At 45.0% G+C, this 20,580-nt stretch overlaps 1 protein-coding gene and 1 long non-coding RNA gene across 5 annotated transcripts; one reads left to right on the top strand and one right to left on the bottom strand.

Annotated features, from left to right (window-relative positions):
- Nucleotides 1-547: 547 nt before the first annotated feature.
- LOC105418010 (uncharacterized) lies at nt 548-12,982 on the bottom strand. Of its 3 annotated transcripts, XR_003886584.1 has the most exons (5): nt 12,824-12,982; nt 9,270-9,456; nt 2,895-3,056; nt 2,598-2,776; nt 548-1,527 (listed from the first exon to the last, which is right to left on the bottom strand). It is a non-coding gene; the product is annotated as an uncharacterized lncRNA (long non-coding RNA). The 3 variants fall into 3 exon arrangements; XR_003886585.1 differs by lacking the exon at nt 2,895-3,056; XR_003886586.1 differs by lacking the exon at nt 9,270-9,456.
- On the top strand, nt 11,889-19,032 carry tbx1 (T-box transcription factor 1). Of its 2 annotated transcripts, none has more exons than XM_029829448.1 (8): nt 11,889-12,416; nt 13,386-13,776; nt 15,240-15,341; nt 15,515-15,686; nt 16,202-16,357; nt 16,998-17,065; nt 17,560-17,660; nt 18,055-19,032. In XM_029829448.1, the coding sequence occupies exons 1-8, from the start codon at nt 12,242-12,244 to the stop codon at nt 18,435-18,437; spliced, it is 1,548 nt and encodes a 515-aa protein (XP_029685308.1). In that variant the 5' UTR covers nt 11,889-12,241; the 3' UTR covers nt 18,438-19,032. The 2 variants fall into 2 exon arrangements, with proteins under 2 accessions (XP_029685308.1, XP_003974603.2); XM_003974554.3 differs by having other exon boundaries at nt 13,437-13,776; nt 18,055-18,437.
- The last annotated feature ends 1,548 nt before the right edge of the window (nt 19,033-20,580 follow it).

Here is a 20,580-nt window from a genome sequence, read left to right as displayed (position 1 = left end):
TCTCCCAAGCCCAATAAATCAGCTGCACGTAAACACACGGCTGAGTGACTCAGTGAACAGCACCAACCAATGACAACTGAAGTCACACTGTAAGACAGAAAACGGACCCCCAGAGGTCAAAGGTCAAGGGGCGTGGGTCTAGAGTAAAAAAAAAAAGATTTATATTTTCTGTTTATCGTCACTTTATGTAAAAGAAAAGTGAAACAAGTGTTCCTTAGTTCAAAAAATTGCCCAAATTCATGAGGCAGATGCCCTTCTGGTCTGTCGAGGACAGAGTGAGTTTTGCACATGATTAAAAAAGTGCTCCTAATTTTTTTTACTTTGACCTTTAACCTCCGGGTGATCTCTCGCGGACAGTCTCAGCATTTCCACGGCCTCAAACACGTTTCATTGGTGATGTCTGTCTTTGCATTTTGTAACAGAGAACTTCCAGGTGATTCTACATTTGCAGCACGTTTGTAACCATGGAAACTAGAATACAACAAGAAGGGCCAACTGTATTGAAACTACTATTTGCTCGATGTGTGTGTGTGATTTTTTGGGGGGGTCTTTTTTGTGGCTGTTGTTCTGAATGAATGATTTTGCATTGGTAGGAGACCAACAGCCCACGGGTGTTTGTCACTCAGACGTGTCAAAACCAACTGCTGCAGCGTACGTGTGTGAATGACGACATCCCAGAACTGCAGGACTGAATCTTTTACCCAGGCACCTGCTCAGGAGGCAGCTGTCAATCATGATGTTCCACACTATTCTCATAGCATCAAAAACTGAAATCAAATGGGGTTTTTTTGTTTGCTTTTTTGAGTCATTTGGGGAAATTTGAGACTTTCAACTCAAATGCAAAGCGGATTAAAACCCCAGGAGCTTTGATGAGTTGTAGCTACACGGACTAAATTTTGTGTCAACGTGCAGTTCTGCAAGCACACTTGACTGACAGAGGCCAGATCAGCCTTTCTGCCTCTGGGTGGGCTGATTTTAAAGCGTCCCCGAGGTCTCATTCTAGGTAGGGAGACAGACAGGGGCCTGGACCTCCCCCGCCTCCCTCACACTCGCTCCCAACTCCCTGAGAGCGCAGTCGACCCAGATTCTTCTTTGCCCTCACGGCATCCATTCTCACAGCCCCAAGTGGTCCCAGCGCTGCCAAGCGGCTGCAGAATTCCGGCAGCACCCAACAGCTTATTATTGGACCAAATTTATAGGGTCATCATTTAACTGGATCTGAATGACATTGGTTCTGGATGAGTGGAGTTAGGGCAAACTGCAGGTCCATGTGGTCCCGAGAAAACAGAGCCGGAGATAAATCAACTGACAGGGAGAGACGGGGAGGGCCGGTAGCTCCAATGTGGGAGACAGGTACCGAGGCAGAAAGACACCGTGGAGGAGGAAGCAGTCACATTAGAGGACAATGGTGAGTCATGGTGCTGCAGAGCTCGGACGATCCTACAATTGAACGTGGTCCATTATTGTGGTGGGAAACCATCTTCCATCTTCCATCAGAGGCCACCAGATAAAAAGGTTCACAGCAATCTTAAAAAAGAAAAGAAAAAGCATTAAAGATAGTTGTTTATTAACCAGCCACAGTTTTCTGTGCAGGTAATTGAATGTCAGATCCTTCCAAAACTAAACTAAATCTGCAGACAGGAAGAGTGTGTGTGTGTGTGTGTGTGTGTGTGTGTGTGTGTGTGTGTGTGTGTGTGTGTGTGCGTGTGTAAAGATGATTTGAAGCAAAGCTTAACCCCAGTCTCATATTCTCCTAAATGCGACGAGCGATTAGGCTGCATATCAGACTGCATGCTGCGCTTTATCCATGGATGCATTAAGGGTTCCAACACATGCCGTCATGTGATCTGAGCTCGCTCTGTGTGTACGTGAACACAAATGTGATCTGGTGCTACAGTCCCAAGTAATGTGCTCCATTAGATTTTTCCACGTTTAAATTGGAATGAATGATATGGACGAGGCTTCAGAGGAAACCTGAGGCCTGTTTACTCAGCCTGGCCTAATGCAAACATCTCTCACACACACACACACACACACACACACACACTCTTCACTAAGTGACTGACAATGACGGCTGTCACAAGCTGCTGGAGGATGTGAGGCAGATAATTCCAGCTTGATACAGATGCACAAGAACCATCCTGCATTTATATCATCCCTAAAAACACACAGGTCAGCAACAATCTGCCAAACTCATTGCACCCACAGGCCTAGAGGGGGCGCTAGTAGTTGCTGTTAAGTGGAATCAACCTGTTCAATGTTGTGTTTCTATGCTTTATGAAGCCTCCTGATTGCTGATGATAGTGAACAAACAGGGGAGCATTTCTGCTCTTATTTGCTGCTTCTTGCAGGGTAAGAATGAGATGTTTGGTCCCTTCTCTGCTGCCTCATCAACAGGAGGGCTGCAAAGTTTGTTTTCTTGTTTTGAATATGGTGCCATCCCCACAGATAATCAATCATCAGCTGTTTTTCTACAGAGCAACACACACACATGCATACAGATGAAGAAAAAGAGGGAGAGAGAGAGACTCGCTGCAGATGACAGCACGCTATGTTGTAGTCAGTAGGTGGGAAAAGATGGAGTGCGTCGTTCTCACCATTGAACGCAGCAGCAGCAGAGATCCCAGCGGAGTCGCTCCTGTTTACTCATTTCTCAAGCAGATGGTTCTTTCCATTCTGCTGTTTCTGCTCAGTGATGCCCGAATACCTGCCAAACAATGTCACCTGTGTTTTTCCGTAGAACGGTGCATTCCCGCCATGACCACGTAGTATTTGTCTGCAAGCAAACATGAAAACATGAAAATGTGCAACGGGCTCGTGTGCAGCTTTTATCGCGTGTCGGTACACGTCGTTGTCATCATCATCATCATCATCATCATCATCATCATCATCACCATCATCATCACGTGTTGCAGTCAGGCTGCTTCAGGGCCTCGTTCGAGCCCCTTGGAGCTCCACTAGATGACCCAGGACCCTCAGACCAGGTGAATCGGGCTGAAAGCATTCCTGCAGACAGGAGGCGGGGGTGCTGGGGGTGCTGGGGGTGCTGGACAGGACTGATCAGAGATAGATGAGTTGGGGAGCAATGACAGAAGGAGGATCCACCACCCACGCTGCCGCCACGCTCTCTGCTCCTCTGAAGCTCCCCGAGCCGCTAATTTGCATCAGTAAACACGCAGCCGACAACTTCAAAGTGTTGATACTGATGAGGCCTGACTGGGGGAGGGACTTGTGTTTAAGCGTGTGTGCAGGTGTGTGTGGGCAAGTGTGCATCGGCCTTTACCCGTCTGTCTTTTGGATAGTAAGGAAAATAACATCATGCGCGCAACAAAGGCCACCCCCCAATTTATATAACGATGGTCAACAACCCATCAATATGAATATGTGCTTCTTTGGTCGGGTCCCCTTCAAATACTGACAACGAGGTGCCGAATAATTATTTCTGAGCTGCGGTAATTGCTGTGTAGTCGTAGGCAGGCAGACATGTGCGCATGTGTGGACGAGTGAGTGAGGAAGTTGTTGTCAAATGGAGTCACAGGTGATGACAGACGCCTCTAGAAGGAGCGTTTGCAGCCAGAACACAGCTGCAGCCTCAACACAGCGCACGTGACGCCACATATATGTAAGTGTTGTGTACTCGCATGCTGGCCCACTGCAGCAGATTAGCATCTGGGGATTACCAGCGAGGCATTCTGAAAAGCGTTTAACCACGTCAGCGGGTCCTCGTTGGTGTCAGAGACCCCCTCCTGTGCCAGAGGTTCCCCTTTATCACCCCAACGCCCTCATCTGCCCCTGCAGTATCTCATGCCCTTACAGCAACAATCCACAGAGGGGAGCTACTGCTGTTCCTGAGGCTGAGCTCACACACACACACACACACACACACACACACACACACACACGCACGCACGCACACACACACACACACACACACACACTCTAGCCAGTCTAACATTCTCTACAGTCAACCTGCTGCGGCACTCTGCACGGATCAGAACTTGAGAAGAGATCCATGATTTTGTCTTTTATTGCAGGATTGAAGTCATAAAATTATTTATTTACTATTTATTATAAATTATTATTTATTTATTCAGCTTTTACGCTAATAACGATTTGGATTTCTCTATTATTTAATTTTCCCTGCTTTCGTAGAGATCAGACAACGGTTTAAATTTTTTTCAAAAAAACAAACAAAATGGACGATTCTCGTTAGAAACACACACGCACTCACACACACACACACACGGCATGTGAACAATGTGGGCCCTCTTCCTGAATCATGTGTAAACACAGCTTGGTGTCTGGGACAATGATGTCAGAGCCGTAAGAAAGAACCGCAGCGAGTGAAGACGTGTTCTGATAAATATCATTACATTCATCTGGCTGAAAAGATGCCAGCCTCCGAGGTGCAGTGAATGAATCCAGTGAAGATTAACGAGCTGAGAAATTAGAGCCAAACAAGGGCCATTTTTCTGCAGGTCCGGGTCAGCGCCGCGTGTTTTAGGCCCTCTCAGCTGAACCCACATGGGAAGTTGGTGCAACATGCATGATGAGCTTTCTGCTCATAGGTGCTGTTTGGCTCATTTGTCAGAGCGTCTGAACTTATCTTAATATTTTACGGAGCGTGAGAGACGACGGAGGCTTGAAAGCTGGTTTCAGGATTTGGAGTCACGACAAAGGTGGAAAATATGTGAAACTCCAGGAAACAGGAAAATGATGTGTCTACTTTAAATTGAAATTATTATTATTATTATTAATAATAATTGAAATAGTGTTTATTTTGTTGCTTGTTGCTTTATTTTTGTAATATCAAAATTACACATTTGTAATGTAAAGCGTTGCTATGCCACTGTTTCTAAAATTAATTACATTTTAATTCAATGGAAATGTTGATTTAATGCAATATGGTTGTTATTATTTTTATTATTACAATTACATTTTAATTCATTGTAAATTACTCCTTTCATTTTTCTATTAATTCTTTAATATAAATATTTTGGCTCTAGATGAAGAAACATAGATAAGATACTTTCCTCACTGGAAATTTAATTTTAATTACTTTTCTTCACTATGGATTTTTTTTTGTGTGATGGTCTCAAATCAACTTTCAGGGAATTTTGGGAATCAAACTGGGGTTTTTTTCAGCTCTGCATTTCACCTATAACCTCCACTTTGGAAGACGGGGTGGACTTTCTCCTCATTAAATTATTTACCATAATTAAACGAACCTTAAACCGCGTCGTTATAATAACTGGAGCGTTTCTGTCACACGAGGACACTGTAATCTGTGGACCTTTTTGTTTTCCTACGGCTCTCAAATGTTCCTCGCCACCTCCAGAGGCAGCTAATGGATGCAGATGGAGGAAGTGTTTGACATTACGGACACAGCAGTGCTTGTTTTAGAGGAGCTGGTCATGTGGTTTGCCCTAGTAGGCCACATAGTACCTCCTTATTGTGACCTAGAGCCCCCCTCCTGCCAGCTCCAGGGGAACTGTCCGCTCTGGGGGGAACCAAGTGTCGGTTTAGCCCCTGAGTGAACACAAGTCAACATGCCTGAATTCCCCCCTCACCTAAAGTTACACTTTCTGCTGTGCAATTAGCCAACTCGTTCTTCCTCATCTCTGATATGGAGCTGGAGCGGTGGCCTGTGTGCAGAGCTCCGCGCTGGGACCCGGCCCTGCTGCCTGTGCAGGCGGTTTGGGCCCGGCCACATGGTACCTCATCTTTCACTGTCATCGCGCCGGAGAGGAGGAGATCAAAACAAACATGTGGTGGCAGAAAGTTCCCAACATGATGAATCGCCGTAATCAGGATCAGGCAGCCTAGAGTGCGCTGTGATTGGTGGAGGCCGCCTTTGACAGATTCTTTGAGTGACTGAGCGACAAGATGCTCGGAACGCAGTCCGTGACCCGATCCGAGGGAAACCATCACTGAGGAAAAGTCTGCAGGTCATTCCGCGCCAGGCGGTGCTGAATGTAAACACGGCAATGAGGAAATATTTGCAACATGGAAGCTGCGTGTTTGGTGGGCGCCGCGTCCATTATCGACTGAGCCGTGCCAGCAGGAATGACGGGGGTGCTTCCAGACCTCAACATTCATTGACTCCATTCTGTACATTGTTGTCGTGTACGACTTCCCCCTTCTTCATCTGTGAAGAGGAGCACAGGAACTCCCGACGGCCTGCGAATCTGACGCTCGCCCAAACAAAAAGCTGCATTGTGGCTCATTTTCCTGTCTCCAGTGCGTCGCGTTTCCAGGCGGACGGGTGTTATCGGCATTCCTCAAGGTCAATTCTCTGCACGCCTCTGATCCGCTAATTTCACTGTCTGGGATTGTTGTGGGGGCTTCTCTAATGGACATGCTATCGACTTCCTGCTGCCTGGAGGAGCGGCAGAGCAGCGTTCCAGACTGGGAGCTGCTGGAGGGCTCGTCAGGTCATTAACCCACGCAAACAACAACAAAATGGGAAAGTGGAAGAAAGCAGGAAAATGCACCGCGAGTCCAGACTTTAAATGAAATATTCAGCCAATTTTGAGGTTTTGAAAGACCAGACGCAGACCAGAGCCTGTTGATGTTTGACCCATGTGGCTCCATCACTTCAACAGTCTCAACAGGCCTCATTATCTGATGAGTTGGGGGTGAGCGGGGGCTCCATCTAACCACGTTTTCATCCGCTTTATTTTCTACCAGGGTCAGAATGACCAGTGATTGTACTGGGTGGCCTCAAAACCTCTACTATCTCCCTTCAAAAGCTGAAATAATACTGATCACAAAGATTATATATGTCCTGTAACGCCAGCAGATGAGAGCAGGATGTTCACATTGAACGGCCCCAAGTCTGGAGTCCAAGTTCAGCAAAGTAGAGACTTGTGAAGAGGGTCGGATGGGAGATGGGGGGCAAAACAATGGGAGAAGCTGTGAGGATTGAAGGGTGGGAGGTGGTGTTGGAGGGACGGGGTCTCCAAGAACCCACAGCCAGAAACAACAAGCTGGCCTGCTCATGTTCAAATAAATAACAGAGCAGTGGGGAGCGTGGAGACGCTGCAGATAAGGAGACAAGGAGCAGTCGGGATGGTTTCTCTGCTACACTGGAGTCTATTTAGGATCACGGCCTGGGCCAAGACGAGCAAAGCAGCCAGTGACAGATTTATAATGAGCGCAGGCTCTGCCCTTGCACTTAATGCTGGGCTTAAGGTGCATTACAGGGACAAAGGCGGCAGATTCTGCTCAGAAGAAGAAAGACCTTAATTAATTTGGCCAGATCGCGGAGGCCCCCTCGAGCCCACATCATCGGTTCTTTGTGGCAGGAATGCCAGCTATTTACCGGCGCTCCACAAGAGCTGAAGGGAGAGGCGAGGTGATGACGACCGGGGCCGCCACGCAGCAGATAGGGAAAGGATACTTTTCAAAAGCTAAAAGCTTCCCAGCTTTAAAACAAAGACAAGAAGGAAAGAGAAGAAGTGATTTTGAAAATGGATCTGACTCCAACCACCCTTCACCACCGTCAACCACACCCCATCGGACCCTTCCTTCGGCCTACCCAGACATTCCAACCTGCGTTGGCTCTCCCTCAGCTCCTCATTTCAATACATAACTAAAGAATAATATTCGGAATATTAACTTTACATTTTGGACAAGACAACCAAAGAGTAGTAATGTGAACTTGTCCTGGAGGCTGTCTGATCGCAGTTCCCCTCCGTGTTGCTTCAGGTGGTCGAGGCTGGCCTGGGCCGCTCGCCGCCTGTTGACGGGCGCAGTTGGCAGCTGTCAGGCCTTCGTTGACTCCCAGGAGACGTGTGAAGCTTCCTTCCCAAAATAAACAAATAGTGGTGGCATGCATCTTCCCAGCAGGAGGGACGGAGAAAGTGGAAATTGTGCCTCTTGCTTAGCTGCCGGACAAACAGCAACATTTCCAGAAGCATTTTTTTCAATTGAATAAATTCACTGAACACAATATTAGAACTTTGACTCTGTTTTGAATATTAGCTTTGCTGCCTGTTTTCCCGCATTTTAAACTGTGTGGGAACGCACGTCAGAATCTGGCTGGTTCTGACACCAGGGAATCATGATTTTCACCTTTGGTCAACCATTGTGTTCATTTCCATTGTGTTTTATTGCACAAGCCCTTTTATGATAACTCCCATGCTAAAAAAAAAAGCCAAGGCTGAACAGGAAAACATCTATATGCCAACAAGGAACCGCATTTTCCTCATTTTTCCTTTTCCAGAAATAGAGAAACTCCCTGTCGTGCTCTCAAAGGTTTAAAAACAATTATTCCCCTAAAGCTCCTATGAACTCATCTATTTGTGATTCTAAACTAATCAAACGGTTAGCGAAGTGTTGAGCTGTTTTATTAGCTTTTATATTTCCAATATTTCCTATAAGTAGCACTGATCTGCATCTTTGCGTTATGCTTCTACTGAATTTGAGGATCAGTGCCGTTTGGTCGCCTTTACGCATGACTACAGATCTATTGAAGGATGATGTTGATCCAGGTGCATCAACTGTGTCACCACAGACTCTCAGAAGTATTTACATATAACCAGTTATACCGACGCGCGCACACAAACGCGCATTCTGCGCTCTCTCCTGGGTTTTTGCGCATAATGATAAAATCTAGTCCAGAGCGATTATATAAAAAAAAAAACAGTCCTGGAAATGTCCAACTAACCACTCAGTGACAGATGGTAGAAATTAAATTACACGCAAAAAAAAAAAAGAATCGCTGGACAAGTATTCAGCACTGTGGTAAAATGTTTGGACGTTTTTGCTGAAAAACTGAAATTAGTCACCGCGCTGATGTGGACTTTTCATTTGAGGACATTCAGGGCGGATGTTTCCAGTCGGAGGGTGAAAGAAGGCATTCACAAATTAAGACAAAAAATGGTTGCAGAGCGTTTGTATTAAACGAGAAATGATAACTAAAAAAATACACACCATTTCTTTTTAATACCCCCAATCGCGCGCTTTACAATAAAATTAAAATAATTTAGCATTTGGAAACGCCACTATAACGTGGAAATTAAATTATTTCAAACACGTTTTATATCCTCTACATTTTTTCTGCGTCCATTTTATTTAAATAATTGGGAATCAATTGTAAGTGTTAAATCAACAAAGAATTGTGCGCGTAAATAACAAACATTTAAAAGCCTTTTCTTACCTTTTAATAAGTTTAACTATGTATATTTTGGATTACAAAGTTACAATTAAAAATAGGTTTGTGTTATGTTTTTATTGTATAACGCAGAGCTGTAAGGTTGTGGCACCTTCATGAATGTTTCCTCCTGCGTCTCCCCGCGGAGAGAGGGGACACCCCGGGCCCTCTTCTGTCAGCGGTCAACTGCTCACTTCCTCCCCTCCTTATTCTGGGATTTACACTAATATTTAGATAGGGTAAGGTTTTATATGAGGAGCCCGCCGCTTCAGGCCCGCAGCTTCATACGGACAAAGTTCCTGGAAATAAAGAGATAAATTATTTTAACGAGTGGAATTACGCGGGATTAATTATCTGAAGACCTTTGTGGGGACGTTCTGGTTTGGTATCTCCTCAAAAAAAAAAACACACATCGTAAAGCATCGTGCGGGATTTGATGCTGTTTTATTGGGTGGGTGTGGGGGGCATGAAAACAGCGCATGGACAGCATCTCTGCTCAATAAGAAGAGCGAGAGCAGCCGCCGAGCCCTGACGTTTACAGATCTGAGCCATTTAAAGATGTTATTTTGGGGGTTTGGTGATTTGTCATTTAACCACAACGGGACACGCTGGACCACACAGGCCTGCAGCAACAAGAACCAGACTCTCCTGAGGAAAACCAGCAACGGCTCACATCCGCACTGGGACTTAACCAGTGTATATTATTATTATTATTATTATTATTATTATTATTATTATTATTAAATTGTTTTGTGTATCCACGACTTTGATTGCGTAAAAGCACCAGCGGGCGCGCCCGTTGTTTTGTGTCATTTGATTAATGGTGGAATTGTTGAGTATAACAGCTCTGATTCACCAACCAGGAGATAATTATTCTGATTCTAAATGAAATGTTTTTGTAATTTAAACACATGAATGATATGATGACAAGTTGAATCACGTCAGCGCCTCAAAAAGCTGCAAACGTGCGCAAACGTGGGCATTCGCTCTTAAAATACCGCACAATTCGACTCTTCTAAACTGTATAAACGGAAGCTAAACTCTTTTTTCAGCAATCCTGATCAATCCTCCTTTATATATGAAATACTTGATCAATCGGAAATGGTCTTTTCCCACATACATCCAGAGTGAGGCGCAAACAGAGGTGTGACCGCGGTGTCTGCCTGCAGGCTGCACACAAACTCAGGTTCGGTCCTCTAATCAGTGACGAGCTGCTCACTTTGCTCACTTTGTCGGGCTGTTGTCAGCTTGTGTTTAACTGCTCCGAACTGAGCCCGAGACTCCTTAACGCACTTAAATGTGCGTGTTCTGATATATAAGGTGGCGTTTGTGCGCTCGGAATTGTTTTGTTATATTTAGACGGTGATGCAGCTATTTTTATAGCTCATTTAAAGTTACTTGCTAAGCGACAGCACCTGGTTTGATTTCTCAGCCCCTGAAACGGACTGATTTAACTCCCTTTCCCCTCTGAAATCTCAAATCTGCGTTTTTACTCTCACTTTTCCTTCCTGGTGCCATTTTGTTGTTTCTCCATTCGCGCGTTCTGAAGGTTGAGGTTTGAATGCTCAGACCTGCAGCCCCCGAACCAGCCTGTCAAATTTGCAGCCCTGCCGCTGCCTCTGCGGCCTCCGCCGAAGCCTGTGCGCAAATTCCATCACCGTCTCTTCCCATCCCGCTTCGCTCCTGCGTTTTGTCTGTTATCGCCTGACTGTTTCCAAAGGAGACTTCCGACTTGGCAACGATGAAATGAGACGACATCGACACTATCAGACGGAATAAAAACAGTTCTGTTGGGTAGAATAAATTATCCGGGTGACTGGTTTACACCAGTTTGGACTCCACAACGGCGTGAAATGTCTTTTATGGAGCCATCGATGCGTAAATGTCCTCCCAGGTTGTTACAAGAGCTATAATTTTATATGTTTGCCCTTCACAGCACACTGCAGCTCCCTGCCCCCCCAGGAGGAAACATCCAAAACAAATAAGGCTAATCCTCCCGTGGCTTTATCTCATTAGAACCCCGCCGCTGCCTTCACGCCTAATTCGGTGAAAATTGGATTTTTTTTGCGGCGCTTTTCCAACTAAACGTGCGTTAAAGTGGAGGAGAAACTTTTGCAGAGAGACATGCGGAGCAAAGGTCAAGTTCAGCTGCGGTCTGACGTGTCACGCATGTTTGTTCCCTCCTGTTCCTGACGGGTTCCTGGGGATCAGTGGAAATGTCCCATCACACGCAGCGACGCAGTTCTGTGGAAGCCGGGACGCAGGACACGCCTGAGGCTTCAGTTATCTAAAATATACTTAAACCTTCGCCCTTTTTTACATTATTTCTCAATTCGTGCAACATATAGGTGCAATTGTCTCACGAATCACTCAGAAACATTAAGATGTCTGCTAATTTCTGACTTAAAATGAACTTTTCCCGATTATTTTATTTGTCAATTGGTTTGATTCAGACTTTCCTCTTCCCTTACTTTTGAACCTCTGATCTGGACACACCAAGAGGCTTTATTCCAACTTGAGCATCCAAACTATTAAACATTTGTGATCATATTTTGGTTTAAAACGGGCGTAATAATGATGTTTATGTTGAAGTTAGATGACTGACTGGGACTTATTGAAATAAAACTACCAGTGCAGGGGACAGACGGGATTTTTTTTTACTAGTGGTGCACGGGAGGCGTGGATCTTGCTCACTTTTGACATTCTCGTAGCAGCAGTAGCTTCTCCTCAAGGCACGACTCAGATGACACCACCCCGCCACCGACCGGGGCAGAAACCAGGAAAGCGCGCGCACACACACTCTCTATGTGTTTGGATGAACTGTTTTAACACCAGGACGTGTTAAAGGATTCATCAAATGAATCTGAGCACCGAGGAGCTTTTCGCGTCTTCGCTAAGAGTCGTGGAACTACTTTGCGTTCGGGTCCGTCCCGGGCTGTCGCGGAGCGCCGGTGGCGGAATGTGAACAAAACTCCCGTTTCGGCGCATGTTCTTCGCTGTGCGGAGCCTTCTCCTGCTTTCTGCGCAGTTGGAAAGCAGAGGAGGAGGAGGACAGCCGGCTTTTCTCGACCCGAGCCCTTGCCTATGGACGACGAAGGTCCCCTCTCTCCAAAGGCAAATGCTTTCAGTATTGCCTCTCTGATTTCGGCTGCAGAACAAGCAGGAAACGCCGCGTTTGACAAACCGAGCCCCGGACTCGACCTGCACCACCGCAGTTCTGTTAAAATGCACTACAGCACTGTCACCCGGGAAATGGAAGGTAATTCAGTTTATTGATGACCAAAGAGCAGCATGTATCCCCCCCCAGACCCCACTTATCTGCTCATTGTTAACAGTTTTGAAAGTGCACGGAGTATAAACCGGGAGCGCATAAATGGAACGATTGTGGAGGGAGATTCTGGCACGAAACTATAGCGCGTATAGTTACAATAAAGATGGAGAAAGCAGCCATACTGGAGAGAAAAAAGTTTTCCAAACCCCCGAAGCGCTGCGCAGGCGAGCTTTAATTCGCCGACATAAAGCATGCATTCAAAATAAAGAGGAGGAGGGATTCTAAAACATACCCAAAGCTTCCATATCCACCTCTGTTCTGTAGATCTGGCCAATAACGCAAACTGAGCCGCTGCCTGTTTGTTTGTTTGTTCATGCAAATCAGCGTGTGTTTACCTTGTAACGCGTTTACGCTCCTCTCCGCCGCCAAAGATCCGCTATTGTTTGCTAACGGGGGGTGATGTGGGCGATACCCTTATCCAAAAGTTAAATGGGTGCCGGAAAGACCATTAAAAAGGGGCGCACTTCACTGTCAATCAGTCTCGTCCCAAGGCGAGGAAAAGGCGCATTACCTGCAGTTCCTTATCTAAATAGAAATAAGAACCGGTTTTATCGCGAAGGGGAGGCCCTCTGCGCCAGATAAGAGAGCAGACGTGGTTGCAGCGGCGCACAACAGAGGCCGAGCCACAGCAAAAACACACGCACGCTCTCCAAACCATAGTTCAGATTCTCTGTAGGAGCAGATCGGAGTTTTTTGGGAACATTTCGTCACTTTTGCACTTTTAGTGTGTAGCATGTTGGCGGCGGATGCCCCCGCAGGGACTAATAAGCAGCCGGGACGGAAGCTTTTAAACCGAAAAGGGCGTTTTTACGCGTGACATCTTCATCTGTTTTGCTTTTGTCTTATAATCGACTTGAAGGCACATTGAGTAAATCCAGTTTTTTGGGATGATTTCAGCTATTTCCAGTCCGTGGCTGACGCAGCTGTCCCATTTTTGCGATGTTGCAGCCTTCACGACGAGCAGCCTGAACAGCCTCAACACGCCGGGGGGCTACCACCTCTCTCCGTCCCCCGGGGACCCCTACAGCCAACATGAGTCCCACTTCGAGCCCTGCCCGGCCGCCCAGCACAGCTACAACTACCCGGGGTCTAACCCGAGCCAAGGCCCGCAGAGCGACGGTGGGACTCCCAACTGCTCCTCGTCGTCGTCCAGCTCAACTCCGAACGGCAAAACCATCGTGAAGAAGAACCCCAAAGTGGCCAATATTAATGTCCAGCTGGAGATGAAAGCGTTATGGGACGAGTTTAACCAGCTGGGAACGGAGATGATCGTCACCAAGGCCGGCAGGTGAGCAGCCCGCAAAATCCCCGCCCCGCGTCCCCACAGTTTAGTCGGAAATAAGAGATCACCCAGGAAATATCGCTTTAATTACATTTTGTAATGGCTCAATAAAACAGACTTTTATGTGTAAAATTTGAGATCTTTGAGGATTTTATCCACAATAGAAATCCACGACGACTTTTGCTTTATTTATTTATTAATGTAACTATTTAAAAAAAAAAAATTAGATTCGTTTAAATATTTTTTACATTTTTTAAAACACTTTATCTACCCGTTATTTATTTATTTTCTATTTGTTTTTACCTTTTCCCCCCCTTTTCAGCATTTTAATTATATTTAGATATATCCAAAGTTGCGCATGTCAGCAGTCACTGGAGTCAGACTCCGTCCGTGTGTGTGTGTGTGTGTGTGTGTGTGTGTGTGTGTGTGTGTGTGTGTGTGTGTGTGTGTGTGTGTGTGTGACTGTGGGCTTTATTTTTCAGTTTTACGCGCGGTTCTTAAACGCAACATGGCGGCCTATTCAATCATATTTTGAAGCGAATCCAGTTTGTGGTCTCGTCTTTGTTCGGGTCTAGACGTGTGTGTACTTTTCTCTCAGTGAAGGTGTGCCCGTCTGCTTCCCCGTGTTTCCTCTCTACCACCACAGTTATTTCGGTTAAATCATAAAATTAAATTGGTTTTTATTATGTTTTTAATATCCGGACAGAGTCACTAAATTCTTTTAACGCGCGTCTGCAATATATATATATATATTCAATTTAATAATAAAACTGCCGTCTTGAGTTTCTTGCAGTGATATAAAGAGACATGAGATAATTGATTTGATCCCCAAACGTGAGGCTAAGGTTTCTGACAGGAGAAAGGAGAGCTGCACTTTAAAGGCTCCTTCAGCCGCACCTAGCCGCAACACTGGCGCTAATTGAGCGTTGATTTCGTGGATCCCTTTCACTGACTCGGCGGATTACTCAACTGTTTTGGGGGATCTGGAGCTGTGCTGCGGATGAGGCAGAGCTCAAAAACGTCAATGTCGGAGATCCAAACAAGCTGTCAAACCGAAAAAGGTTCATCCTTTTAAAACAGCAACCAGAAAATGTTTCTTTAGGGAAATAAATCGGTCTGAGTAAAAGGTGTGCAACAGAAACAGCGGTTTGACGCGATTTGGTTTTTTTTTATTATCAGGAGTGTCTCTACAATGCATCAGAAATAAATAATAAAAATAAAACAAGTCAGATTTGCCTGAAACGCGTCAGTGCTTCTCCGCACGAAGCGTTTCTTTCCTTTCTTCTATTGCAGAACTGAAGCTCTGATTCTGCAAAGCTGACGAGTTTAGTGGGGAAAAGTCCAAAAGTTGAAAAGATTGTTTATCTTTTAAAAAAAAAAATCAAAATGTTCCAGAGAAAGAAGGGAAGGGCATTAAAAGCGATCGTGCAGGCTTTAACTGTCGCCCCGTGTTTTTCTTTCTTTACCAGGAGAATGTTTCCAACTTTCCAAGTGAAAATATTTGGGATGGATCCCATGGCGGACTACATGCTCCTGATGGACTTCCTGCCTGTAGATGACAAACGTTACAGGTAATTTTCCATTTTAAGACACCTGAGCACATTTGTAGGGAAAAAAAGATGCGCACTTTGTGGCATTGACATAACCTTTAATACAAAAATTGTCACAAATACATAAATAAATAAGTGAATCTCCGAACACTCCCATTCATGACCAGAGTCAGGATAAGTTGTTCCTCTTCCAGGTACGCCTTCCACAGCTCGTCGTGGCTGGTTGCCGGTAAAGCTGATCCCGCCACGCCGGGCAGAGTCCACTATCACCCGGACTCCCCGGCCAAAGGCGCCCAGTGGATGAAGCAAATCGTCTCCTTTGATAAACTCAAACTCACCAACAACCTGCTGGACGACAACGGCCACGTGAGTGTCCGGCTGCTGCACGTAAACGCACCACTGAATGGGATTTATACGCAAACAAGAGTCATTCAAAAACATCGCCTAATCTAATAAAGCAATATTTCAGTAGGTGAAACTGCGGGACATAAGCTTTAGAAATGACTCCGCACGGCCTGGTTTTGAATTCGTTGCATTTTAAAGTAACAACGGACAGAAAATGTGCCAGTTTATCCCGTTAAAGGGCCGATTATTCTGAAATGATGATAACCTGTTTGTAGCTGACCTGGTATGTCTCATTGTTGTATTATCCTGCAGACTCGTATTTCTGCTTCATCAAACCGGCTTTGACTCGCAAATATTTGCGTGGTGTTTTAAGATGAATTAAGATAATAAAATGATTAGTCACAAAGCCACCTCCTGGCTATTTAAAGATGGTTGATCTTTTAAATAGTCAAATACAACCTTCATGCTTCAGAATAACTGTGCCTCGTGTTAATAAATGTAGTCGGTTTATTTATTATCATCTGTATGTTTTCCAGATTATTCTCAACTCAATGCACCGCTACCAGCCCAGGTTTCACGTGGTTTACGTGGATCCCCGCAAGGACAGCGAGAAATACGCGGAGGAGAACTATAAAACATTTGTCTTTGAGGAGACCCGCTTCACGGCCGTCACAGCGTACCAGAACCACCGGGTAAGACCGCGCTGTTACTTTTAACTCTAACATGGCGGAACTAACAGCAAAGAGCCTCTAAATATAAGTTCATAGGTTTCATCAGGATTTCTTTCAAGCCCTGAGAAATAGTATAATATGCTTTGTTTAAACACATTTGAAAAATAATATGTTGTTAACTGTAAAAAAAAATAATCATAAACCAATCCAGTCTTTCGGGATGACTGCCCGCGTTTTTGATGCGTAAAATGTGCGTAAAGATGTTCTCCCGCGCAGCCATCAGTGCGTCCGGTCTGTTTTCCATCAGTCTGTTTAAGATCACTCATCGGCGCATCCATCGATGATTCAGAGAGACGTAAACATTAGAAAAACCTCGATTCCAAACAGGCAAATGTACAGAAACTTCGTGCGTAATTGGTGAACGCATGTTGATTGGACTCCAGAACTTAAACTTTTTTTTTTTTTTTTTAATTAAGGTGGAAACATAAACAGACTGTTGCACACGATTAATATTAATAAAGGTTCGTCCCACCAACCACCTCCTGCAACTTCCAGGGAGTGACTAGAAATCAGACACCAGAGTTTATAAATGAAAATGATTTTCCGTTTACAGTATGCGTGCAGCGTTGCTCTTTAACCAACCGTTTGGATTTGATTTCAGATCACGCAGCTGAAGATAGCGAGCAACCCTTTCGCAAAAGGCTTCAGGGACTGTGATCCAGAGGACTGGTGAGCGCTCCCACTCATACAGTAGCCTGCTTGCTGTGTTCTGGCATCACTGAGCACACTAAAGCACAAAGTTAAAATACACACACACTGAAAGAGAGATCAATTATCTTTCGTTGTTCTGTTGCCAATCAAGTGTCACTGAGAAATTGTCAGTTTGTGATTGTCACAACTGAAACAGACCCACCTAACTGGTATTGTCAGATATCTGAAAGGCTCAATGCAAACATGCTTCATGTTATCGCTGTAAATGATCTTTTCTCGGGTTCTGACTGCAGCAATTAGGCCAAAGGTGTGTGAAGCACACACACACACGCAGCATTTCAAACACACGTGTGTGCTTCATATTTCATCCTTTTTTAAAGGTGTGAATGTTCTTTACATGCATCGGCCTAAACCCTTAGAAACGCACATTCATCATTGGAACCTTGAATTAAGAAATTGTGCTCTTGACGTTCATGAATAGAGTGTAACCGAATCCATTCTCCATGCTTCAGGCCCAGGAATCACAGGCCCGGATCGCTGCCAATAATGAGTGCCTTCGCCAGAACCAGAAACCCGATGTCATCCCCCCCTCAGCAGAATGGCTCAGAGAAAGGTCTGCGCGCACACACACACGCACACACAATCTACACATTTTAATACCATGCGTCAACCATTATCCTTAGAAATACACAGATATATGTAATATTATATGCACAATATAGCATAATAAATATATCTACAAATACAGAACATAATCTGCAAAGTAATATAACAAGATTTTAACATATTTCTGCAATTTACAGAGTATACAGTTAAACCAGTGATTTTTTATTTACCACATCCTCTGATTTTATGACAGTATCATACGCAGTTTGGAATTAGTCAATAAAGTTTATTGATCGTGGGTTTTTTGGGGGGTATAAAGCAAAACTGTAACATCAAAATTAAACAAAAAAATTCCACTGTGTGCTGCCGAGCTGACTCCCGTCATGTCTGTTCTTGCTCAGAGGACAGTCGGCGAGAATACGAACGCGACCCCAGCAGCACGCCCATACACGCCGACCCAGCTCACCAGCTGATGTCCCGGGTGCTCAGTCCCGCCCTGCCCGTCCCAGGAGGCCTCCACGCGGTCCCACTCACCAGCAGCCGGCCCAGCCCTCCTCACGACCTTCGTCCAGAACCTCACCCCCTGCCCCCGGACACCCTGCACCACCACCCCTACAAGTACCCCACCACCTATGAACACTACCTGGGAACAAAGACCAGGCCGTCACCTTACCCTATACCTGGGATCAGAGGACACACATACCACCACCACATGAACCCGGCCACGGCTAACATGTACTCTGCCACCAGTGGCCCCTCTAACTATGACTACGGGCCCCGGTAATGACTGCTACCCACCTGGGCCACGGCACAAACGTGCAGGAACGCGGTCCTGGCGAAGCTGCAGCGTGCGTTCACAGGCTGAAACCTCTCTGATGGATAAATCCTGTCGTATTTATTTAAAGGAAATGCCTCCTCGCTAAACTGCGAGCACCTGTTCCGAGTTTCGGAGGACGACCAGCGGGGGCACCGGGACGCCTCTTTACCTGGACGGTGCAGGAGGACAGACGAGGGAAGGGACAGAAGCTGGTCACAGACTGGAGTTGAATTCTTTGGTTATTTTCTTTTTGTGTTGGATGCACTTTTTGATTTTCCCTGTTTTTATTGCTTTCAAAAAAGCCATACATTATATAGCCCACCAACCTTTGTAGACGGGATGTTTGCATGCTGAGCTCATCGGAAAGGGTGTCGAAACACATCCTTTTGTTTGAGGAAAGAGAAACATTTTTACGAGATTTGAGTTCTTTTTTTTTTTTGTGAGCACGTTGAGCCGCCCTGAGAAGCTTGTACCATGGCACTGACTTGCAGCAACTCAAAGTAAATAAATGAAGCAGAATGACTCTTCTGTATCTGTAAAATAAACATTAAATTCTTGTAATTCAGAAAGAAAACAGCCTTTCCATTTAAAGCGCCATCTGCATCCGCACTGCTGAAGGGGGGGCTTGACTGACTGTACAGGTTCCTTTGACAGTCTAAATGTAAAACTACATTATAGACAAATATAAATAGTTTTAAAAATAACAGCTTCAGGAAAATTTAGGAAAATTCTTTTAAAATAATCTGAATAGAAAATGAGTGCAACAATAAAAGTCCAATTAATCAGAATCACAGTGAGTGAGAAAAGCAGAGGCAAATGTCATAAACAGGAGGGAAAAGCTGATATATTCCACGTGTGTTTTTTTCAGCTGTAATGGGACACATTTCAGGACGTATCCGTGCAGCCGCTTCGCTCTCCTCCTCGGAGAGAGGAATGCTTTGTTGTCAAGGTTAAGCCGGTCGGGGATTTGTGCTCGTCAGGTTACAAATGGAAAGATACTAATGATTCATTTCAAAAATGGAGTTTCTTCCCTCTGCTTCTCTTGTAACCCAGCGGAGGGGAAAGAAAAAGGCGGCCCGAGGGCAGCTGACCTCTGGCTGTTTAGTGGTTGGTAAAGTGTCAAAGGTTAAATAACAGTTCCACTCATTTGAACGACCGGCTAATTGGCTGTTTAATTTCAGGTTTTGTTTGAAGTACAATTCACTTCATGCAAACCTAAATTAAAGCGCACACAATCTCAAAGATCAGCCTGTCTGCATGTACTGTATCAAATTTCATTTTATTGATGTTTTGTTATTTAATTGACTGACAGGCAGCATTTTTACTGGCACATCCTTTCTATTAATAATTCCCTAACAGCTGTAGAGCAGAGTGTTACAGCCCCGCTGGTGCAGATTAAACCCATAAAATCATCACAACTAATGCTGGACAGCATATTTAATAGTTTTTCTGTGCTTAAAAAATCTTTCATTTTAAAATATTTTCAAATGCAAACAAAATTCAAAACGTTGTCCTACCTAAATGGCAGGAACCTAAAGGAAAGCTACACTTATTTGATCATTGTGGCACTATTATGAATCTCCATGTTGCATTGAGGGGCCTCCAGTCATTTAGACATTCAGGATCGAATTACTGTTTATCAAAAATAACCAAGAAAATGAAAGATTTCGATATTTTTCGGACTATACGCGTTAAATAACCTGGATTTGCTGGTTCAGAGTGCACAAAGAGCCCCTCGGCTTCTCTCCACACCTGCATTATTAACCGTTGTCAGCTCAGCACCAAACTGTACCAAGCAGTGAAAATGTTCTCCACACGTGGTGCTTTTAATAAATGAAGTGTGCATCAGGAGGAGGAGACACTTGACACTCACGCCCGAGGCTGCCCCCTTACATTTAAGCATGGAAGGACTAAGGAATGTGCCTTATTTTCTTTTCTATTTTCATTTTTAAGTTTGTTTTTACTCAATCAATACAAAACCACACGGGTTGCTCAACTGAGGTTGGTTTGACATTTTTGCCGACTAAAAAGGGAAAATCGGGGGGAAATGCGCCCACTAGAGGAATACTGTGGAATTGCACCTTAGGCATCTAATCACGGCCGCCTTGGA

Source organism: Takifugu rubripes, chromosome 21 (assembly GCF_901000725.2).
Source record: "Takifugu rubripes chromosome 21, fTakRub1.2, whole genome shotgun sequence".
Classification (NCBI taxonomy): Eukaryota; Metazoa; Chordata; class Actinopteri; order Tetraodontiformes; family Tetraodontidae; genus Takifugu; species Takifugu rubripes.
The sequence above is the reverse complement of the archived record's forward strand: the minus strand, read 5'-3'. Positions and strand labels throughout refer to the sequence as shown.